Source organism: Macadamia integrifolia, chromosome 13 (assembly GCF_013358625.1).
Source record: "Macadamia integrifolia cultivar HAES 741 chromosome 13, SCU_Mint_v3, whole genome shotgun sequence".
Classification (NCBI taxonomy): Eukaryota; Viridiplantae; Streptophyta; class Magnoliopsida; order Proteales; family Proteaceae; genus Macadamia; species Macadamia integrifolia.
The window spans coordinates 24,024,011-24,041,881 of NC_056569.1; the positions used below are offsets into that span (position 1 = coordinate 24,024,011).

The window sequence follows — 17,871 nt, forward strand, 5'->3', positions numbered from 1 at the left end:
GGGGGGGGGGGTTGGGGGTGGTTTTGTCATTTGACATCAATTTATTGAATGAGTGGAGTGATATGAGTTCTTTCTCCCTACATTAAAATCAATGAAACAAAGGTGTGGATCAGGTTCTCGTACAGGCTGATCCACCACAGAGTGATATGAGTTCTTTCTCTCTACATTAAAATCAATTAAACAAAGGTGTGGATCAGGTTCTCGTACAGGCTAATTCACACAGATGGCATCCACCACAGAGTTGGTTGTTAGTTAGATTCCATCTGTGTAGATCAGCCCCGTACAAAAATGGTTCTCATACGAGGACTTGATCCTCTCTCCCATGAGAGGTTGGTTAAGCTCAACGGTTAATGCATCTATTCCCAAATGATCACCCCTACCCTTCTATCCTTGTAATTTTCTGTTCCTCCCAAGTCTCAAGGAGGATCTCGGATCTGGATCCTTTTCAATGGTTGATGCTCCAATCATCCTTCAATCAAACACAGACACCTTTAAGGTTAAATACCCTCTTGTACTGAAATGTGTACATGTGTTTGGTTAGAAAGTGATTGAAGGGAGCAGCTGTTGTTAAAGTCCAATCTTTCCACGGTGACCACTGATCACTGTATAGAACGGTAAAAGGAAAAGGAGAAAATTGAAACAAAGAAAACTAGATACATGAGAGAGAGAGAGAGAGAGCCAACCTGGATCTCGAGCAGTGGCGTGGACGAAGTAGCCTCTTTGAAGGAGAGCACAGCACAGCAGCTCGCAGCCGACAATGACGGCGACACTCGACCCAGACTCGCAGAGCACAGCACAGCAGCTCGCAACCGACGACGACGACGACGACGCTCGACCCAGACTCGCAGAGCACAGCACAGCACAGCAGCTCGCAGTCGACGATGACAACGACGCTCGACCCAGACTCGCAGAGCACAGCACAGCAGCTCGCAGCCTCCCACTGACCCCCAGAAAGCGAGACGACGACGACAACGCTCGACCCAGACTCGCAGAGCACAGCGGCGGCCGCGGCACTTCCTTTCCGTTAAACGAAGAGAAGAGAAGAGAAGGTTAATACTAACACTAGGGTTTTTGGTTTTTTTCTTTTTAACTCTTTCATATGGGGGTAGAATAGTAATCTTACAACCGGGTCGGGCCAGGCCGGTGCAAAATAGACCGATCTCGATCGGGTCTTAATTGGTCGGTCTCGGTCGGGTGCCCGACGGTCCAAGTATCAGGACTAAGACCGACCGTTTATAAACGGGCCGGGCTCAAGCCCGACACGTTTAATAAACGGGTCAGGCCGGGCTGGGCCGGGCTTTAAACGGTCGGTTCCGGTCGGGTCGGGCCACGAATTGACACCCCTACTTTGGAAACATGAAGTTTTAAAATTAGTAGATCGAAGACAGAGTATATGAGGTGTAATTTCAGCCGCTCTATGATAGATGATGAAGTGGTGAAAATTGAGGAGACGGAGATTTCACAAAGTGACTATTTTAGATATTTGGGGTCAGCTATAAATAAAGATTGTGAAATAGAGGATGATATTTCTTAAAGAATTAAAGTGGGATGGATGAAGTGGAGAGGTGCTTCTGGAGTATTATGCAACCGACGTACCCCTTTAAAGCTTAAGGAAAAATTCTATAGAATTGTTGTCCGCCCAGCTATGATATTGGGTGGAATGTTGGGCAGTTAAGACGTGTCATATAGATAAGTTTAGTATAGCTGAGATAAGGATGTTAAGATAGATGTGCGGCAAAACTATGAAGGATAAAATAAGGAATGAACATATTACAACTGATTGAGAGGTGCCCCGACCAATGATAAGCTTCATGAAATTCGTCTGAGGTGATATGGCCATGTCCAGAGGAGGCCCGAGGATGCCCTAGTAAGGAGAAGTGATCTTATATAGTTGGAAGGAGCTAAAAGAGCTAGGGGCAAGCCTAAAATGACCATAGGCTAAGTGGTGAAGAATGACTTGCACAATCTAGGTCTTGTTCCAAGTATGATTTTGGATAGAGCTTATTGGAGGACTAGGATCCACATAGCCGACCCCACTTAGTTGAGATCTGACTTGTTGGGCTATTACCTCTTTCCAATAACTCTCATTTTTCATCTTCTTTTTATTATTATTATTTTTTTTCTATTGGACCCATGTAGCCGACCCCATTAAGTTGGGAAAAGGCCGAGTTTGTTGCTGTTTGTTGTTGTTGATGCAAAGACCCAAAAGACTTGCAATTTGAGCATTGCGTAACTTAACAGCCCACGATTTTGGTTTCTTATTGTCTTGGTTTATTTTCTTTGGTTTGGATGGTTCAGTTCATTAGTTGAACCAAGTGGTTAATCTAAGTTGTAATAGTTGTTGTCTTAGTAGACAAGCAATTTTAGTGTCCTTTTTGAGTTGTTTCTAATTTTCAGATTCTTATTGTGATAGGCAACTGATGGGAAGTTTCTTTTTTTCAGACTTCCCAATTAGAGGACATGCACTCTCTTTGTTTACCTATAAATCCAAAGCAAAAGGCTCCCTAGATCCCACGATTTTGAGGAATTGTCTGTTTCTTGCTTCAGCTTTCTCGATGGAGATTTGTCTTGTGTTATGAAAAAGGGATTGACTCTCTACACCGTGAAGCCTGATGCAGACAGATCTGCATATGACTTACATGCTCACTCAGTAAGTGTTTAACCACAACATTATTGAAGAGAGGCTGGAATTTAATAGCACTTGTCATTCAAAAGTTTACTGTTTGATTAGTTACTTCATCTTTCGCCCGCAAACTCGTTGCATGTATTCTGGAATTAACCCTATTCTTAAAAGTTGATTTTTCTCTAGCATCCAAATGTCCTTGAGAGAATGATTGAAGGTTATTCTGCTTGATCCGGAATCTTTATGGGAAAGTAGTCAACTAGAATGCTCGAGTCCTTCCCCTTTTAATGGAATTTTGTTAAAGCTAAACAATTATATCGGTTGAATTGTGGCATAAATTATGTATCTTGTCTTCATAAGTTAGTGGAATCAAGGCATACCTAAAGAAGTTTCAGATTCCAACCCACAAGTAGAATTGTAGGAACTCAAAGCAGCAGTAGAAGATCTTCAATAACTCCCAAAATAGAACTCATGATATCAGTTGAATTGTGGCATAAATTATGTATCTTGTCTTCATAAGTTGGTGGAATCAAGGCATCCCTAAAGAAGTTTCAGATTCCAACCCACAAGCAGAATTGTAGGAACTCAAAGCAGCAGTAGATCTTCAATAACTCCCAAAATAGAACTCAGATCAATCCCAAAGTGCTACTGGAACTAGGTCTTCCTAAACTTTAAACACTTAGTTTATTCTGAGCCAGCAGCTGAATATAAAGATATGGGCAAGTGAATCAAAAATTCAAAATAGAAACCATGTTTCACCCTTAGAAACAAGGCTTTAACTTCACAACCACACAGAAGAATGATATCAAACAAAGGTAACAACAATCTACCAAATTCCATTTAATTATTTACCAAAAAAAAAATCCCTTTAATTACCTTTCCTGTCCAGAACCTGCAATCATCATCAGTGCTATCGATTTCAACTACAAAGACAAAATAAAATTAACAGCTGGCTGAAATACAAAAAGGCAGCAGAACTACTAAATAATAAATTTGCACTTACTTTCAAAAGCATCTATGCTTCCAGTCCAATAATAATGTGTTCCCAAACGTCCCCTTAGGAGAAACATTTTTATACTAAAGAATGCAATATTAAACTAAAATTAGAACTATATTTGAAATATAAAAAGAACAGTAAAACTACTAAAAAGTAGAAGAGATTGAAGCATACGTTTGTAGTTCAGCTGACTCAACATTCGCCATGTTGTAGCTGTCCAACATAAGAAATTACAGAATCAGCCAAACAATTCAACATTCACTTAATTCTCCTCAGAAAAGAATACAAAATCCTAACACAAACTACAACCAAAAGTACAGACTCGACAAAGAAGATTATGGCCTGCACTCAAAACTTAAACAAACAAACAACGAAGAAAAGCAGTCGCAAGGACCATAGGAACGTATTCATCCATCGAGGACAAGACAACCGAACCAGAAGAATCCCACCCAGAGCACCGCAAGCACCTCCAAACAAAAAGGAAGACAGAAGAAAACTCTCGAAAAACCTAACAGCAGCAGCAAATTAAAGGGAGATGGAGACCCATTAAATTCAAGCAACATACAAAGAACACAAACAGGAGAAAAACCTGCAAAATACTAGCAAAGAAAAATAAAAAGCGGACCAAACAAACCCTACCAACAGATGGAGGAACCTAACCTACCCAATCAAAGAAAAGAAAACAAGAAAAAGAGATGCTCAAAAGAACTAAAAGGAACAAAACAGCAGGAGCGATACCAACAAGCCCTAACAAGAAATGGAGGAATCTAATCAATCCAAGAAAAGAAAACAGGAAGCGAGATACTCAAGGTACAAAAAGGAACAAACAGAAATAAAACACTCGACAGCAATCAGATGAAGTATTCAGAGCCTTCGAACGTGCAGAAGAGAAAACAAAGCTTTCACCAGAAACAAACAACCAGAAGCAAACATCTAAAGCTAGCCGAGCAACAAGAAAACAAATCGAACAAAACCAATCGAAGAAAATCCAGAGAATACCAAAACAAGAAACAAGAATCACACGAAATAGAATACAGATAGAAATAAGGAAGAGAACACGATCAAACATCAGACAAGAGGAGAGCAAGACCAAACTCAAAATTGTGCAAGAAAACAATCTCGAACCGAATTTCCAAAGACAAAGCCCGAAACGAGAATCACAAACCGAAGGAGAAAACAGGAGTGAAACAAGACAAACCGCTAAAAGAAAATTAAACACAAGGATCTAGACCCTAACAAGCATGGACCGAAACACATATCACACAACGATCTAACAATGAAGTAGATCGAGCTTGCAAAAGGGGAGAGGGACAAGTGGTCCACTGCTGGCCCAAAATCTGGGCCACACTTCAGCCTATTTAGCAGCTCCTTCTTGGCTACTACTCCAGCTTGCGTGGGGGGCGGGATTCCTTGTCCTGGGCAGCAAGGTTGTCAACTAAAGATTTGTTTCTTATTTTGATCAGCCACCAGAAGCCCCAAAACCCTCCCAATCGATTGGAGAGATGAGCCATCTCTATGTGAGACTTAGGCTGCAAGAAAGGAGCTTCAATATATCCCTACAGTTGTTAGAATCTATTCAGTTATTTGTTTTCATTTTATTTCTTCTTGTTAGACAAGTAGTTAGTATAGGAATGTTTTAGCTTTTGATGAGTTGGTCACTTTCCTTTTTGTGCAATTTCCTATTTCAATTATATCCTCTTCCATTACTTACTAAATTGTACAAGGCTGTTAAGCCAATATAATGTAATCCATTGCAAGTCTAAGAGGCAGATTGAATTAATGAAAAGTTGTCTATGGCTCTGAGGGTCGACTAAGGGGTGGGATGCCAAAACACTAGGGGAGGGAAAGAGGCTGACCCAACTAACACTCCTCTTCCCCATTCTGATCTCCCCACCCCCACCCCCCCAAAAAAAAAAAAATTTGAATTCTGTTTCTCTTTGATTTTTTTCCCCCCAATTAAATTTTGAGTGTTGTGAGATCTATGTGAGTTATTCATCAAGGCTTCGACATCAGCTGCTGTTTAAAAGGCTTGAAGACACAATACAGTCCTGCGACAGCCTATTAACAGTGTTTTTTGGGCAGAACATCCCCACCCCATAGAACCTGAACCCTTGCTTTGTTGCTGCCCCCTGTTTTGGGGTTTTGTTCATCACATCAGGGAGGACCTTCGACCAGAATATTGAAGCCATATGCGCCCTGCTGCTGCTGCTGTAACTCGAAATTGTATCAAAGGTGCTGTAACTTCTGATCAAAGTGAGTTATATCAAAGGTGAGTTGACCTAATTTGGATTTATTTCTCGGTTGTAACTTCTAATTAGATCTAAGTCTCTTGCTTGCCTAATGTTTGGAGCCTATCACTAGTCCTTGTTGGGGTTGATTAACATCAGTAATCTTCCTAACATCAACCAACCCAGAGATACAGAAAAACATATCAGATGAACAAATCAACGAAAATAAGAAAAGAAACAGCTACGATCTAACGACAGAACAAAACAAAACCAAACAAGCCAAGGAAACAGATAAAACCTATATTGGAAAACAAAGAAATTACAGAGAACAGAAACAAAAAGATAAGAGACTACAATCTAACAAAGAACAACCCAAATGTCAAACAAAACACAGATCCAAATGAAATCTGCAAAGAGAGATCAAGCCTAACAACAAAGTAGATGCATGGAGCTGTGTAATGTAAGGTTATTCACCCAATCAAACAACCCCAAATAACGTATGAACACCAAAACCAAACCCAAACACAGATTCAGATCTAACCAATAACTCAGATCTGGAAACAGGACTACAATAGAGTAAAATCAATTACTCACTATCCAAGGCTCAGATGAGCCAGCAAACCTGGTTGTAGGAAGGTTGTAGTGACCTCAAGCAGTCCTCCAAATATGGCCGGTAGCAGATCACCAAGTAGACAGCAAACACCAAAAGAACCCAACCCAAAGATTAGGGTTTTCTGGACTGTGGGGAGAAAATCTGCAGCTGGCAGATGGGGCCTCAGATGGCCCTGAAGTGCTAATTGTAGGACCCCCTTGTGGTCCTCCAAATATGGCTGAATTATAAAATAGACATTGGCAGCGGGAGGTATATTTATAGGGGAAATATTAATGGATGGGAAAGTCTGTTATCTGGCTAGCCATCTGATAACTCTGATCAACATCAACCACGTGGCATAAAATTAACCTCATAAGTCATAAGTGGTGATGAGTCTGATGACACTAGTAAAAGTTAATATCCACATGATTCTATTTCAACCACTAATCTTGGTTGTGTACATGGTATGACGCAAGTGCGATGCATGGAATACCTTGTGTTAAAATGAGGGGAAAAAAAAAAAAGAAGAATGAGGAAAACCGTTCATACTTCAAAGTTCAAAACTGGTGAACCACTGAACCCTAACCCTCCCGACGTATCCTTCGTTTCGGCGATTCCAACGGGCAAGGGCATTACATGATTCCATTCCTGCAACTCTCCAGTGAGAGGTAGGTTCTCGTTTGTTTTCAATTTTCCTATCTTCTTCTTCTCTGGTTCTGTTTTTTCCCCCTTTTTTATTTTTTTATTATTATTCTTCTTCCTCCTCCTCCTCCTCGTTCTCTGGTTCTGTTTTTATCTCCCTTCTTCTCCATTTCTTTTCCCTCCTCTCTTACGTTCTTCTTCTTTCATTACAAGTTTTATCTTTAATTTGATGTGGATATCACTATGTGATAAAGCCGGGCGTTTCACCATTCTTATTCCTTGTTTTTTATTGAATCATGAATTGCACATTCATACTTTCATATGAAGTTGGTTCTTTATTAATGGACTATGCTAATTCTTAACCACTCTCATGTTAATCTGTCAAACCTAGTTCATCACCCTTGTGTTACGTTTACTGCTCTGAAAGATTGTGCATGTTCCATTCATGTTTGTTTTTCCTTAGCTTTGAAAGGACATGTTTCATTCATGTTTGTAAGTGTAAGGCTGTACTGTAGCAGTGACCAGTGGGTATAAAAGATCATTTTAATTTCCTCATCTGCTTGATCATCGACATTTCATTTATTTAATGGATCTCCAAACCATACTCTGTAGATTTTGTTGTCATTATATATGCCTTGTAACACTGTTGCTTTGATGGGCTGTTAAATTAGTCATACTTGCTTAAAATTTCATGAACGTGTAGCTTTAATGGGCTGTTGCTCAACATAATGGATACATGCAAAAAAGAGGGGAAAAACACATGTTTTGTTGCCTAAGTGCTTAGGCAGCCCTCCAACGATTTGGGTCGCCTAGTTGCTTTGACAACTACATATGTAAGTGATGCCTAAATCTTAGGATAAAGATTTCAATTCATCAAAAACCCTAAATCTTAATCACTACAATGGAGGAATCAAGAAAACAGATCAGAATATCAATAATGGTATGGTAACGGAGAGATAAAAAATTGATTCATAGCAGGATTCCTGATTCAAGAACATAGTCTAGAAACTAAAACCCCAGGGCATGAATAAACAACATGCAGAGATAACAGTAGCAAATATATATTCATTGGGTTGCAGAGATTCCCTCGAAATCATATTTCTAAACAATGTGAGAACTTCAGAAGCAAGCCCAAGATGGAGATAACCCACCATTAATGCACTCCAAGAAACTACATTTCTCTTAGTCATTCCATTGAACAATTGACGGGCGACTGAAATTTGGCAGCACTTGGCATAGAAATTGATCAAGGAATTTGTCTGAATTACGTTTTCTTCAGGGGCTCGAGGAGTTTTGATCAGTTGACCATGGAATGTTGAACCTGGTTTCAAATTTCTTGTATCAGCATATATTTTCAGGAGCGTTATGATATCTTCGAGGGTAGCTGAGGACCCTCGGTGTTTGAATAGAGAGGGTTTGTGATATTGCATCTTCCGCAGATCAAATATAGATGCTTAGGAATCCTTACTTCGACAAAGGTGGAGGGGAGAAGAAACTGAGAGAAGCATCGAAATTCCAAAACCTTATACCAACCAGAGCATTGTTAGATCAGGAAGACCAAATCATTGAGAAGGCAGTAAATGGAGTAAACAATGTTCACCTGCATCATGCACCAAATGAATGAAAGTCAACAAAAATGTCCTCCAAACTTAACTAAGAATCTCTGGGACATCTACAGAGAAGGCATAGTACATCACTTCAGACAAAATCGAGCACAAGTCGTTACCGATGTTTTAAAACAGGGTCCAAGAGTGAACCAAGTAATGTGGGTAGGGGCAAAAACCATTCAACCGAATGCAATGCTTGAACAATTGGTCATTTGATCATTAAACCTATCATTGTTCTCCATAAACTGCTGGCTCGGGCTCAGGCTCGGGCTCGGGCTCGAGCTGGGGCTGGGGGCCACCTCTCCCTCTCCCTCTCCCTCTCCCTCTCCATACCTAAAACAAATACAGAAATGTTTTTGTGGTCACTGATCAGCCTAAATATGACCACGGATATCCCAGGGCGAGTAGTTGGCTCGGCCATATCTTTGCCGGGCCTTCCCCTCGGCCACATTCAGGCCGAGCAGTTGGCTCGGCCATATCTTCATCGGGTGGAAGCTTGGCCATATCTTCGCCGGATGGCCAAGCAGTTGGCTCGGCCATATCCTCCCCGAGCATTTGGTTTGGCCGTGGACCCACTAAGCTCGCACACAACTTGCTTGTGAACATGCAAGCATTTGGTTCCTACATTGAAGGGCACACATCTCTTGCTCCCAACGTGCAAAGAGTTAGCTGCCCCCAAACTCGGAATAGCCCACACACGAAGGACCTTGAACGCCCATGATAGAGGGGAATATTCCCAGGACCGTCACTGATGTAGGAATATTCCACAGAATCTTCTCAGGAATCCGAATATCCGCAATGATCCAAGTCACCACCTCGTAGGACTCTGCCCATGGGTGAGTTTAACTCCACAAGCAGCCACGTCTAGACACCTATAAATACAAGGTAAAAACAGGTAAATAAGGGGATAGAAAATTTTTACGGAGAAAGTTCATCTGAGAATTACCTGCTGCTGCTTTTCTGACTTAAGCATCGGAGGATTTCCACCACTGACCCAACCAAGTGCTTTGGTCACCTTTTTCTTGCAGGTTCTTTGGACGACCAGAGCAACCACAAACTCCTTGTCAGAATTTGCCGCATCAAATTGGCAGAAACTAGATACAAAAGCTTCTTTTTCCAATGCAGTTGCAAAGTGATCGAGTGGGCTCACCATCTGCCCCTAAAGAAAGATCTTCTTGCTAAGCTCGACGTCAAGGAAACATTCAAGACCACCTCATGGCAGGACAGGCACCACCCGCACCAATAGAGGGACTTGCACCTCCTCCGGTTGTGGTTGCAAGCGATGGCCCACTTCCAGCCCCGGTGTTACCAACAATGGCATCACCTTCTGGTCTCGCAAGTAGACCTCCAGCACCAGCCCCTAAAGCCACCAAAGTTAGTGCACAGATCCAGGACTTGCAGATGTAGATGCTAGAGACCAATAATCTGGTCAAGACGTTCATCAGGAAGTTCAGCTCAGCACAGCACTGCCAAACGTGCCTATCACAACAGTAAATGGTCATTACGGCTCCTCTAGCCCCTAGGTGAAGTCACACCAGGTCGACAAGTCCCCGTAGGCATAGGACAACCTAAGAACCCCGCCGCAGCACTTGACTCGAGGAGAACAATTGTGCCCGTGCCCAGGAGAGGTCACACCGCAATAGTGTGGCTCCTCCTAAAATATCAAGGCTGCCGCAAGGATGCTCGGCTTAGAAAACAGAGGCTTCCCTTCCACATGATGAAGTGAACAACGAGCGACCTGGCCGAATGCGAACTCGTATTGAAGGACGCAACGAGCGTTGGGCTAGCCAAGTCCTAGGCTCGAGGGATGAAACCCGCGGGCACCGAGCGGAACACGAAAGAAGACTGCCCCAGAGGAGCCTGGCCTGACCAGCAAGGGCGACCCATTGAGCCGACCAAAGGCCACAAGCAGAGGCTGAAAGAAAGAGGCAAGATCTGGAAAGGCATCTTCAACAGCTAAATAAGAAGGTCGAAGGCCTCCAGAAACCAACATCAGACCTGGCAGTCATTCTGACACCCAAACTAAAAGCAGGATGATTGGCCCTCTGAATATAACATCGGGGTTACCGACTGTTTTAGCGATCAGCCGTGTGTACTTCTAACCACTGCAGGAGTTCAACAACCACAATCCGATGCTTCCCCCCAATAGTAACCCAACATGTAAACCCTTGTTGGGAAGGGTCGTAACACAAAGGGGTATATAAATCCTAGCCGAATGCTTCTATATAAGCATAATACGATTACACGATGGCACCGCATCCCATTCCACGAGCCACCATGCACTCGTTTCTAAGCCGTCTACGGCATCTAATCTAGCATGCATATCATGTCCATATTAAATTCTTCCATAACATACATCAAGACATAAAGAATATTCAATCATAACACAAAGCATAGCATATTATGTAAATGCACATTCAATGCGTGATACGGCATATGTGATGTCTAGTCTACACACAAGTGACATGATGACATGACTAGACTAACACATGTTAAATGATGCATAACATTCTGAAATTAATTCAGAATCCACTCCCCACTTACCTGTATATGTACACGGTGCTTGTACCCGGCACGTAAGAGATCCAATGTGTGGGTACGCGTATAATGAGTGTAACCTATTATAAACATAATAGTTTATCATTTCACTATTTTGGGATCAAAATCATCATGTTTGAACACTAAAATCAGGTCTAGAATCATAAATGGGGGTTACCCATCAAATTTGGACCCATTCTGGACATTCTGGAAAGACAAGTGGGCATGAGTCAAAGACAGGCGAGCTTCGTAGCCTACCAGTTTCATGCCCGTTGGTTACACCAGAGTTCAGAAATTGAGTTCTGGGAACTCAGGTGAGTCAGAGACCCAAAGACAGGTGGGCCTGGAACACCCCCAGTCTTGAAACGAAATTCTTCCATTATCTTCCCCATCTTCTCCCCGACTTGGGGAACTTGTTTGAGATCGATCCGGTGACTCAAATCACTCATCTAAGGTCTAATCATGTATGCTCAACCTAGATTTAAAATCAAATCAAAAGAAAAAGGGAGATTCTTACCTCTTTCTCAAGAACACCAATGAAACCCCAAATTTCACTTCTTTAACTTAAGAACTTTCAAATACTCTAGATCTTCACTAACACTCCTTCCAAATCCTTCAAAATCATTGTGCACACCTTCCATTAGTCCTTAGATTTGATTATCCATGTAAGATTAGCAAGATCCAAGTGGGTTCTTTCCCAAAAATCAAAAAGAGGGTTTAAGAAAGGGGTTTCCTAAGAATCCTTAGAATGTGTACAATACCTACCTCAAATCGAACATCCCGACAAGCTGATCATTAATCTGGGCTCAAAATACCAAGACCTAGCTCCGATGAAACTCTACAGTCGATTTCCTTTCTTCTTTCTTCTTCTTCCTCCTTTTCCTTTCTTTTTTCTTTCTCTTCTTTACTCTCCCACCGACCAATTACCATTAATGAGGGAAAAAACAATAAATGTCTCCCCTTTTATACTTGGGCCCCCAAAAAATATCTTCTAGTCATAGGTGGGTACATCTCAGGTGGGCATTCTTAGGAGGGTATATCTCAAGTGGGTATATTTCAGATGAGTATTCTCAGGTGAGTATACCATTCTAGTCAGCCCATTGCTAATGTTCCACTTGGACTTCAATGGGGACAAACTCATTCTTATAATTAAAATGCATATGCACCCAGAATTACTAGCATGTACCCTTACTTCTTGTACATGGCCCCATGGTGCGTGCAAGTGCAAGTGCAAGGATTGGGTGCACATATTGCACTTGGTACCCACTCGATCATGTCAGGCCAACCCGAGTTCAAGGTCACTCTTGCTACCATGTTCCATATGGTACTTGCGTCCATTCGCTCCGGTTCAGCCCCTATATGATCAACCAAGTCAATAGGGGTAATTAGATTGGGTTTTAGAAAGTAGGGTATCACAAAGAGAGAGCGGATCAGGTTCACGTACGAGATTGTTCTTGTACGGCCCATGGATTTGGAATCCACTTTCTCTCTCTTCATTTAATAGATTCTAAATCCATGGATCAGGAGCATGCAAGATTATTCTCGTACATGAACCTGATCCGTTCTCAAGCAAACATCCTATATACAGATCTCCAAGAAGATATATAAATTCTTATAACTTTGGATTTTCTCTTTTGGCTGTGCGAAGCTCTTCCACAAGTCCCTAGGTATCCATTCTTTTTCATTTTTTTTTATAGGACTTAGGTACCAATTCAAAAATATAAGGTTAGAATTAAAATGTTCTTTTACCAAAAAAAAAATTAAAAATTAAACTGTTTCCCTACCAAGAATAAAGAGTGGTGCAAAAGTAATGCAAATTACTGAAAAATATTCCTCTACATCAACAATTTAAATAATCAAATAAAGTTAGGATAAAAGCCATTTTAGTTGAGCTTAAGATCCTAATCTTTAAGATAAATGGTAGGCTTGTCTTTCATCAAGATTTCAATGTTAACAGAAGAAAGGAAATTGGATAGAGTGTGTGGTCTAGTTTTACATGTGATAGAGTTCGTGGTCTAGATTTCAATATCATTTATATCATACCATTATATAAAAGCACGAAGTGACAAATCTTTCACTTGACTACTTTATCCCATCCTTTTATTTAAATAACATATTTTTTCTCTAGTATTTATCTTTTATTTTATATATTTTTTTTATAAATTTAATATAATTGGTACCCTTCTATTTATCTTTATTTTTATAATTCAATAATTTTTAAAGTTTAGGGAATGTAAAGGAACCTTATTACCGATGAAGAAGGGAGGACATAAGGGAACCCTTAAGTTACACTTCTGATTTTTGTATGAAGTGTGGAGAAACAATATTCTTTTATTTCCACTTGTTGATTTGCCACATGTGTCACCTGAGCATTTAATAGGTTTAATATCAAATGTTTGATCAAAAGTCTAGCCTTTGCAGGTGACAAAAACGGGATCAAAACTCTTCATATATTAGCAATCACCCTCTTCGTTCAAAAGAGAGAAATGTTAATCTATTCCTTTTGCATTCTATTGGCACTGTTAGAATTAGTAATTACTTTGAGCATCTTTCATCTGTAGCAATTATCATTAAGTTTTCGTATTTTATTCTATCGAGAACTGATTATTTAGTGGATGAATGAATAGCTATTCCATTGGATTCTCATAACGCAGCCATAGAGAAAGATCTAGAGGACTCTTGTGAAACTGAAAATTAACATAGTTTCTTGTAAGAGAATAACAAGCCAGTTTTTTTGTCCTATTCTCATATAAAGGTTTGTTTTCTTACCTTCTTGTCTATTCTTTTGCCTGCACCACTATCTGGTGCCATTTTCTATTCTTCTACTGTGTTCTTGCCTGCACGATGATAGACCATTTAATTTCAATCTCAGTTTCTCTCTCTGTCTCTCTCATTGTCTGCTTTTTTTTTTAATATTAATATCTCTTTTCATTTTGTGTATTTATTTTCCAACCATTCATAACATAATCCAGTTAAGGCAATCACCCACACAAAACAATGGCATCCATGATATGTCAACAATCAAAGATCATTCTCATGGAACGGAATCGAATAGATTACTTCTGTAACAACATTTTCATAATTATTTTAGAAAAGTGGAATGGTAATGAAATTTCCATAATTCTTTGTTATGGTGGCATGGATGATTATAGCATTTATGTAATAATTTAGGTTAATTGTGATAGTAATGATATTTATTAAAGGATAAAATGCAGTTACTATGAATTTAAACAACTCTTTCTCTCTCTCTCTCTCCAACGTATACCCACATGTGCATTTGCACGTGTAATTTTGCTAGTATATATATATATATATATATATATTCTAGCAAAAACAAACATGCAAATGCACGCGTTGTGAAAAATGTAAGTATGGGTGTTTGTTAGGACATGATAGAAATGGTGAAAATCAAACCAAACTGTTTAAACCTAGCCCATACATTAAATAAAGCAAAGAAATAAAGAAACAAAATTGGAGAGAATAAGCAAATGGAACTTGCAGAGAACACGGAATTGGTGACCATGAGAGTCGAGTTTTAGAGGGTGAAGGAGGCTTTGGTAGGTGGGAAGACCCTTTTCTTCTTGTAGAGTCACATCTGATTCCGAGAAGGAACTCCTCATCCCCACCTATGGAGTTGGAAGATATTGAGAGGCATATGCCTGATGCATCAAGGCCATTATCATATGCAACTGTGGTTGGGGGTTTGAATCAATCGGTGGTGGAGGCTACTTCCTTGCCGTCAATTGATAACCTGCCTTCACCAACAAGGGTTGGCAATCTGACAAGTATTAGAATCCCACAAGCAGCATATGTCAGGCAGCTTGCCAAGCACAGATTTGCTCTCCTTGGGAGGGTTAATTTCCGATATATTACCATGGACACTCTCAGATCGAAGGTGACATCTGTGTGGGCGTTGAAGGAGGAAGTAATTCTGAAATCTCTTGGGAAGGGATTTGTTCTCTTCCGCTTTCAATCGGAAGCCGACATGATAAGTATTTGGAAGAGAGGTCCAATCAGAGTAGAGGGACAGCTCTTGCGGTTCCAGAGGTGGAGACCAGAATTCAAAGTGGAAGATAACGATATCACACATAGGCTTGCTTGGGTAAGGTTTCCCATTTTCATCTTCATGAAATTTTTCTAGCTTTTATCGTTGAAGATGAAAATTAACCCCTAGTCTACAATATTGCAAGTTTGCAACATAGATGGCTTCACCATGAGAGAAATGGGAAAAAGGGGCAAAGACTAGCTTCCCTGTGGAGAGTTGCAGACTCTAATTTCGATGATATTAGCAGAGAATGACGATAGTTGGAGGCTTTCCAACGTCATGACGGTAATCTAAGTAGAGAATGGCGATATCTAGGGTTCTTGTGAGGTGGGCTTCAACGAAATAAGGGTTTCAAATAGTCCACACAAAGATGATGGTAATAGTGGAGGCTATTGCAGCAACGTCAAGACGGTGATAAAGGTAGAGAATGATGATATCTAGGGTTTCTATGAGGTTTCCATGAGGTGAGCTTCAATGAGAGAAGGGTTTCAGACTGTCAACACAAAAACAATGACCCCTTTTTGGGCTCTAAAGGTCAGTCTTGTTATTTCACATCACGAAAGGGTAATTTGGGGATTATATAACATATACTAAGGTTGATGGCATCACTAAACAAGGTTCTCTAATGGAATGGGTACGATTAAAGGAATCTTTAAAATTTAGGGAAGGGGAGTGGTATTTTTCTAAGTATGTGAGGGAAAAGTGGTATTAAGGCAAAGTACAGGGAGGGGAATGTAATTTCTTCTAAATGGAAACAAGCGTTATAAATTATACCAAAAACCTATAAAAATAGAAATCAGATAAATACAAATAGAAACCATACCAAAAAGAGCCTAAGTCAATACATTTTCATTCAACTTTCTAAAGAATATGTGACTTACATATCCCCTTATTTCAAGGTTTCCTTATAATACCGTCCCTTCAAGGCCTAAAATACACGTGCTGCAAAGGGAACCTCTCGCCCCTTAACATATCTACTGTTTTGGTGTGTTTGCATTTTTAGCACATGTATATTACTATACTAACCTTTCATTAGCAACACAGCTGGAGTAAAGTTTTTTAACTTTCCCCCTTCAATTTGATTATATTTTGGTAGGTTTTGTTTACTTTTCTATACACTAATGTATAATGGAACTAGTATCATGTGAATATTTCTTTACTTGTAGTGATATGCTTTCCACTTTGGAGTGCTACATGTTTGTGTGCTTTAGGACTTTACAACATTTCATTTCCTAATTAGAATGCCAAGTGCAGAAGACTTGTTTTTAACCATGCAGGTTGGCATGTCTAACACCTTCCCTAAACATAACCTCACACTTGACCTAAATTTTACGATTAAAGACTAGCTTTGTCTAATGGAGTAAACCAAGAACAAAGACAATTTTAAGTTGAGGAAGAGAACGTGAGGCCTAGACCCTAGATCCCCGAAAATAGGTGTTGACTTCTTCCTTCCCCCTTCCGCAACAACCCACACATATAAGGCTCCTCATCCCTCCGAACATGCCATGTTGTCTATAGGGACATATTTAGTTTGGTTACAAACATACCCATGTAAAATATAGGACAATCAAATTCTCCATTATAATTTTCACATTTTCACTTTTGACGTTATCACCCTTTTGTTAGTTGTTTTGTTTCTCTTTTTTCAGGTCCCCTTTAGGTTAAAACAAAATTGTTATTATGCTGTACCATGCTATTTTCCAGTCACCAAAAAAAAAAATTCATTACCAAAAGCATAGATAAATCAAAGATTTTATGGGCTTACCAAGTTGCCGAGACCACCCATTCCAAGGAAATTGAATAGTCCACCGAGATTGCATTGATTCTCTAATAAGCTTCAACATGTATCTAAAAAAATAAGTCGGATGATAAGATCTCTAAAGAAATAAACTAATATGCGATATATGAAGCTCAACACACATGATGAATTTGAAAAGTTAAACCATCATCAATAAAACAAATGTTTTCAAGAACACAAAAACTAACACAACCATGAATGTTATACTATTGCTTATATGAGAGAGATCTGAATTTCAATAAAATAGTAAATTTTTTATTTAGGAAATATGAATGGTAGGGAGAAATTACTTCCCTTCCCACCCCAATCCTAACAATTGATGGATATTATTGGTAAACCAAGGCTATCCAGGATGGGGGAGTAACAAGATTAATTAATGGGTTTTCCTTGCACATTTCATTTTGGGCTGGCGTTTTCTCAAAGAGGAGGCTTTGACAATATTTTAGTCAAAGGAGATTGAGTGACTATTATTGCTCGAGTTAGTTCTCTAGAGGAACCATGTATGCTTGCTCATATTTATGTTAGATTTCAATTAGTCCTTGAAGAATCACATTTAAAGACTGAAAAGAACTTTCAAATATTTGACAAGTACTACCAACCTTTGACTGTGGTATCCTAAAGATACTACATAAAGATACTACATTTGACTAAGTTAGGTACTGAAATGATAATTTGCAAGATGTGGAAGAAAATTCAAAAGTACTATTGAAACTAGTTATTTCCAAGGAAATTCCCGAGTCTTATGGTAGAGGAAAAAGGAAAAACTCAATAACCTTATCTACTTCTAAGGCTAACGCTGAG

The 17,871-nt window shown here is 39.9% G+C and overlaps 1 protein-coding gene across 10 annotated transcripts in view; it reads right to left on the reverse strand.

Moving 5' to 3' along the window:
* LOC122059494 (zinc finger BED domain-containing protein RICESLEEPER 2-like) overlaps positions 1–17,177 on the reverse strand; it is a 36,779-nt gene extending 19,602 nt beyond the window's left edge. For 4 of the 10 annotated variants that reach the window (XR_006134067.1, XM_042622285.1, XM_042622286.1 and 1 more), the window contains exons 1-4: positions 17,038–17,141; positions 3,795–3,833; positions 3,627–3,700; positions 3,500–3,546 (exon numbers count right to left, since the gene is read on the reverse strand). Coding sequence is in view for 6 of the 10 variants with exons in the window: in XM_042622285.1 (XP_042478219.1) it covers positions 3,500–3,546; positions 3,627–3,700; positions 3,795–3,826 (153 nt within the window). In the remaining 4 variants the exon portion in view is untranslated. Of the gene's footprint in view, positions 1–467; positions 650–3,499; positions 3,547–3,626; positions 3,701–3,794; positions 3,835–8,233; positions 8,683–17,037 lie in introns of those variants that run through there. The other 6 variants (XM_042622284.1, XM_042622287.1, XM_042622283.1 and 3 more) reach the window with 6 other exon arrangements.
* Positions 17,178–17,871: the final 694 nt, after the last annotated feature.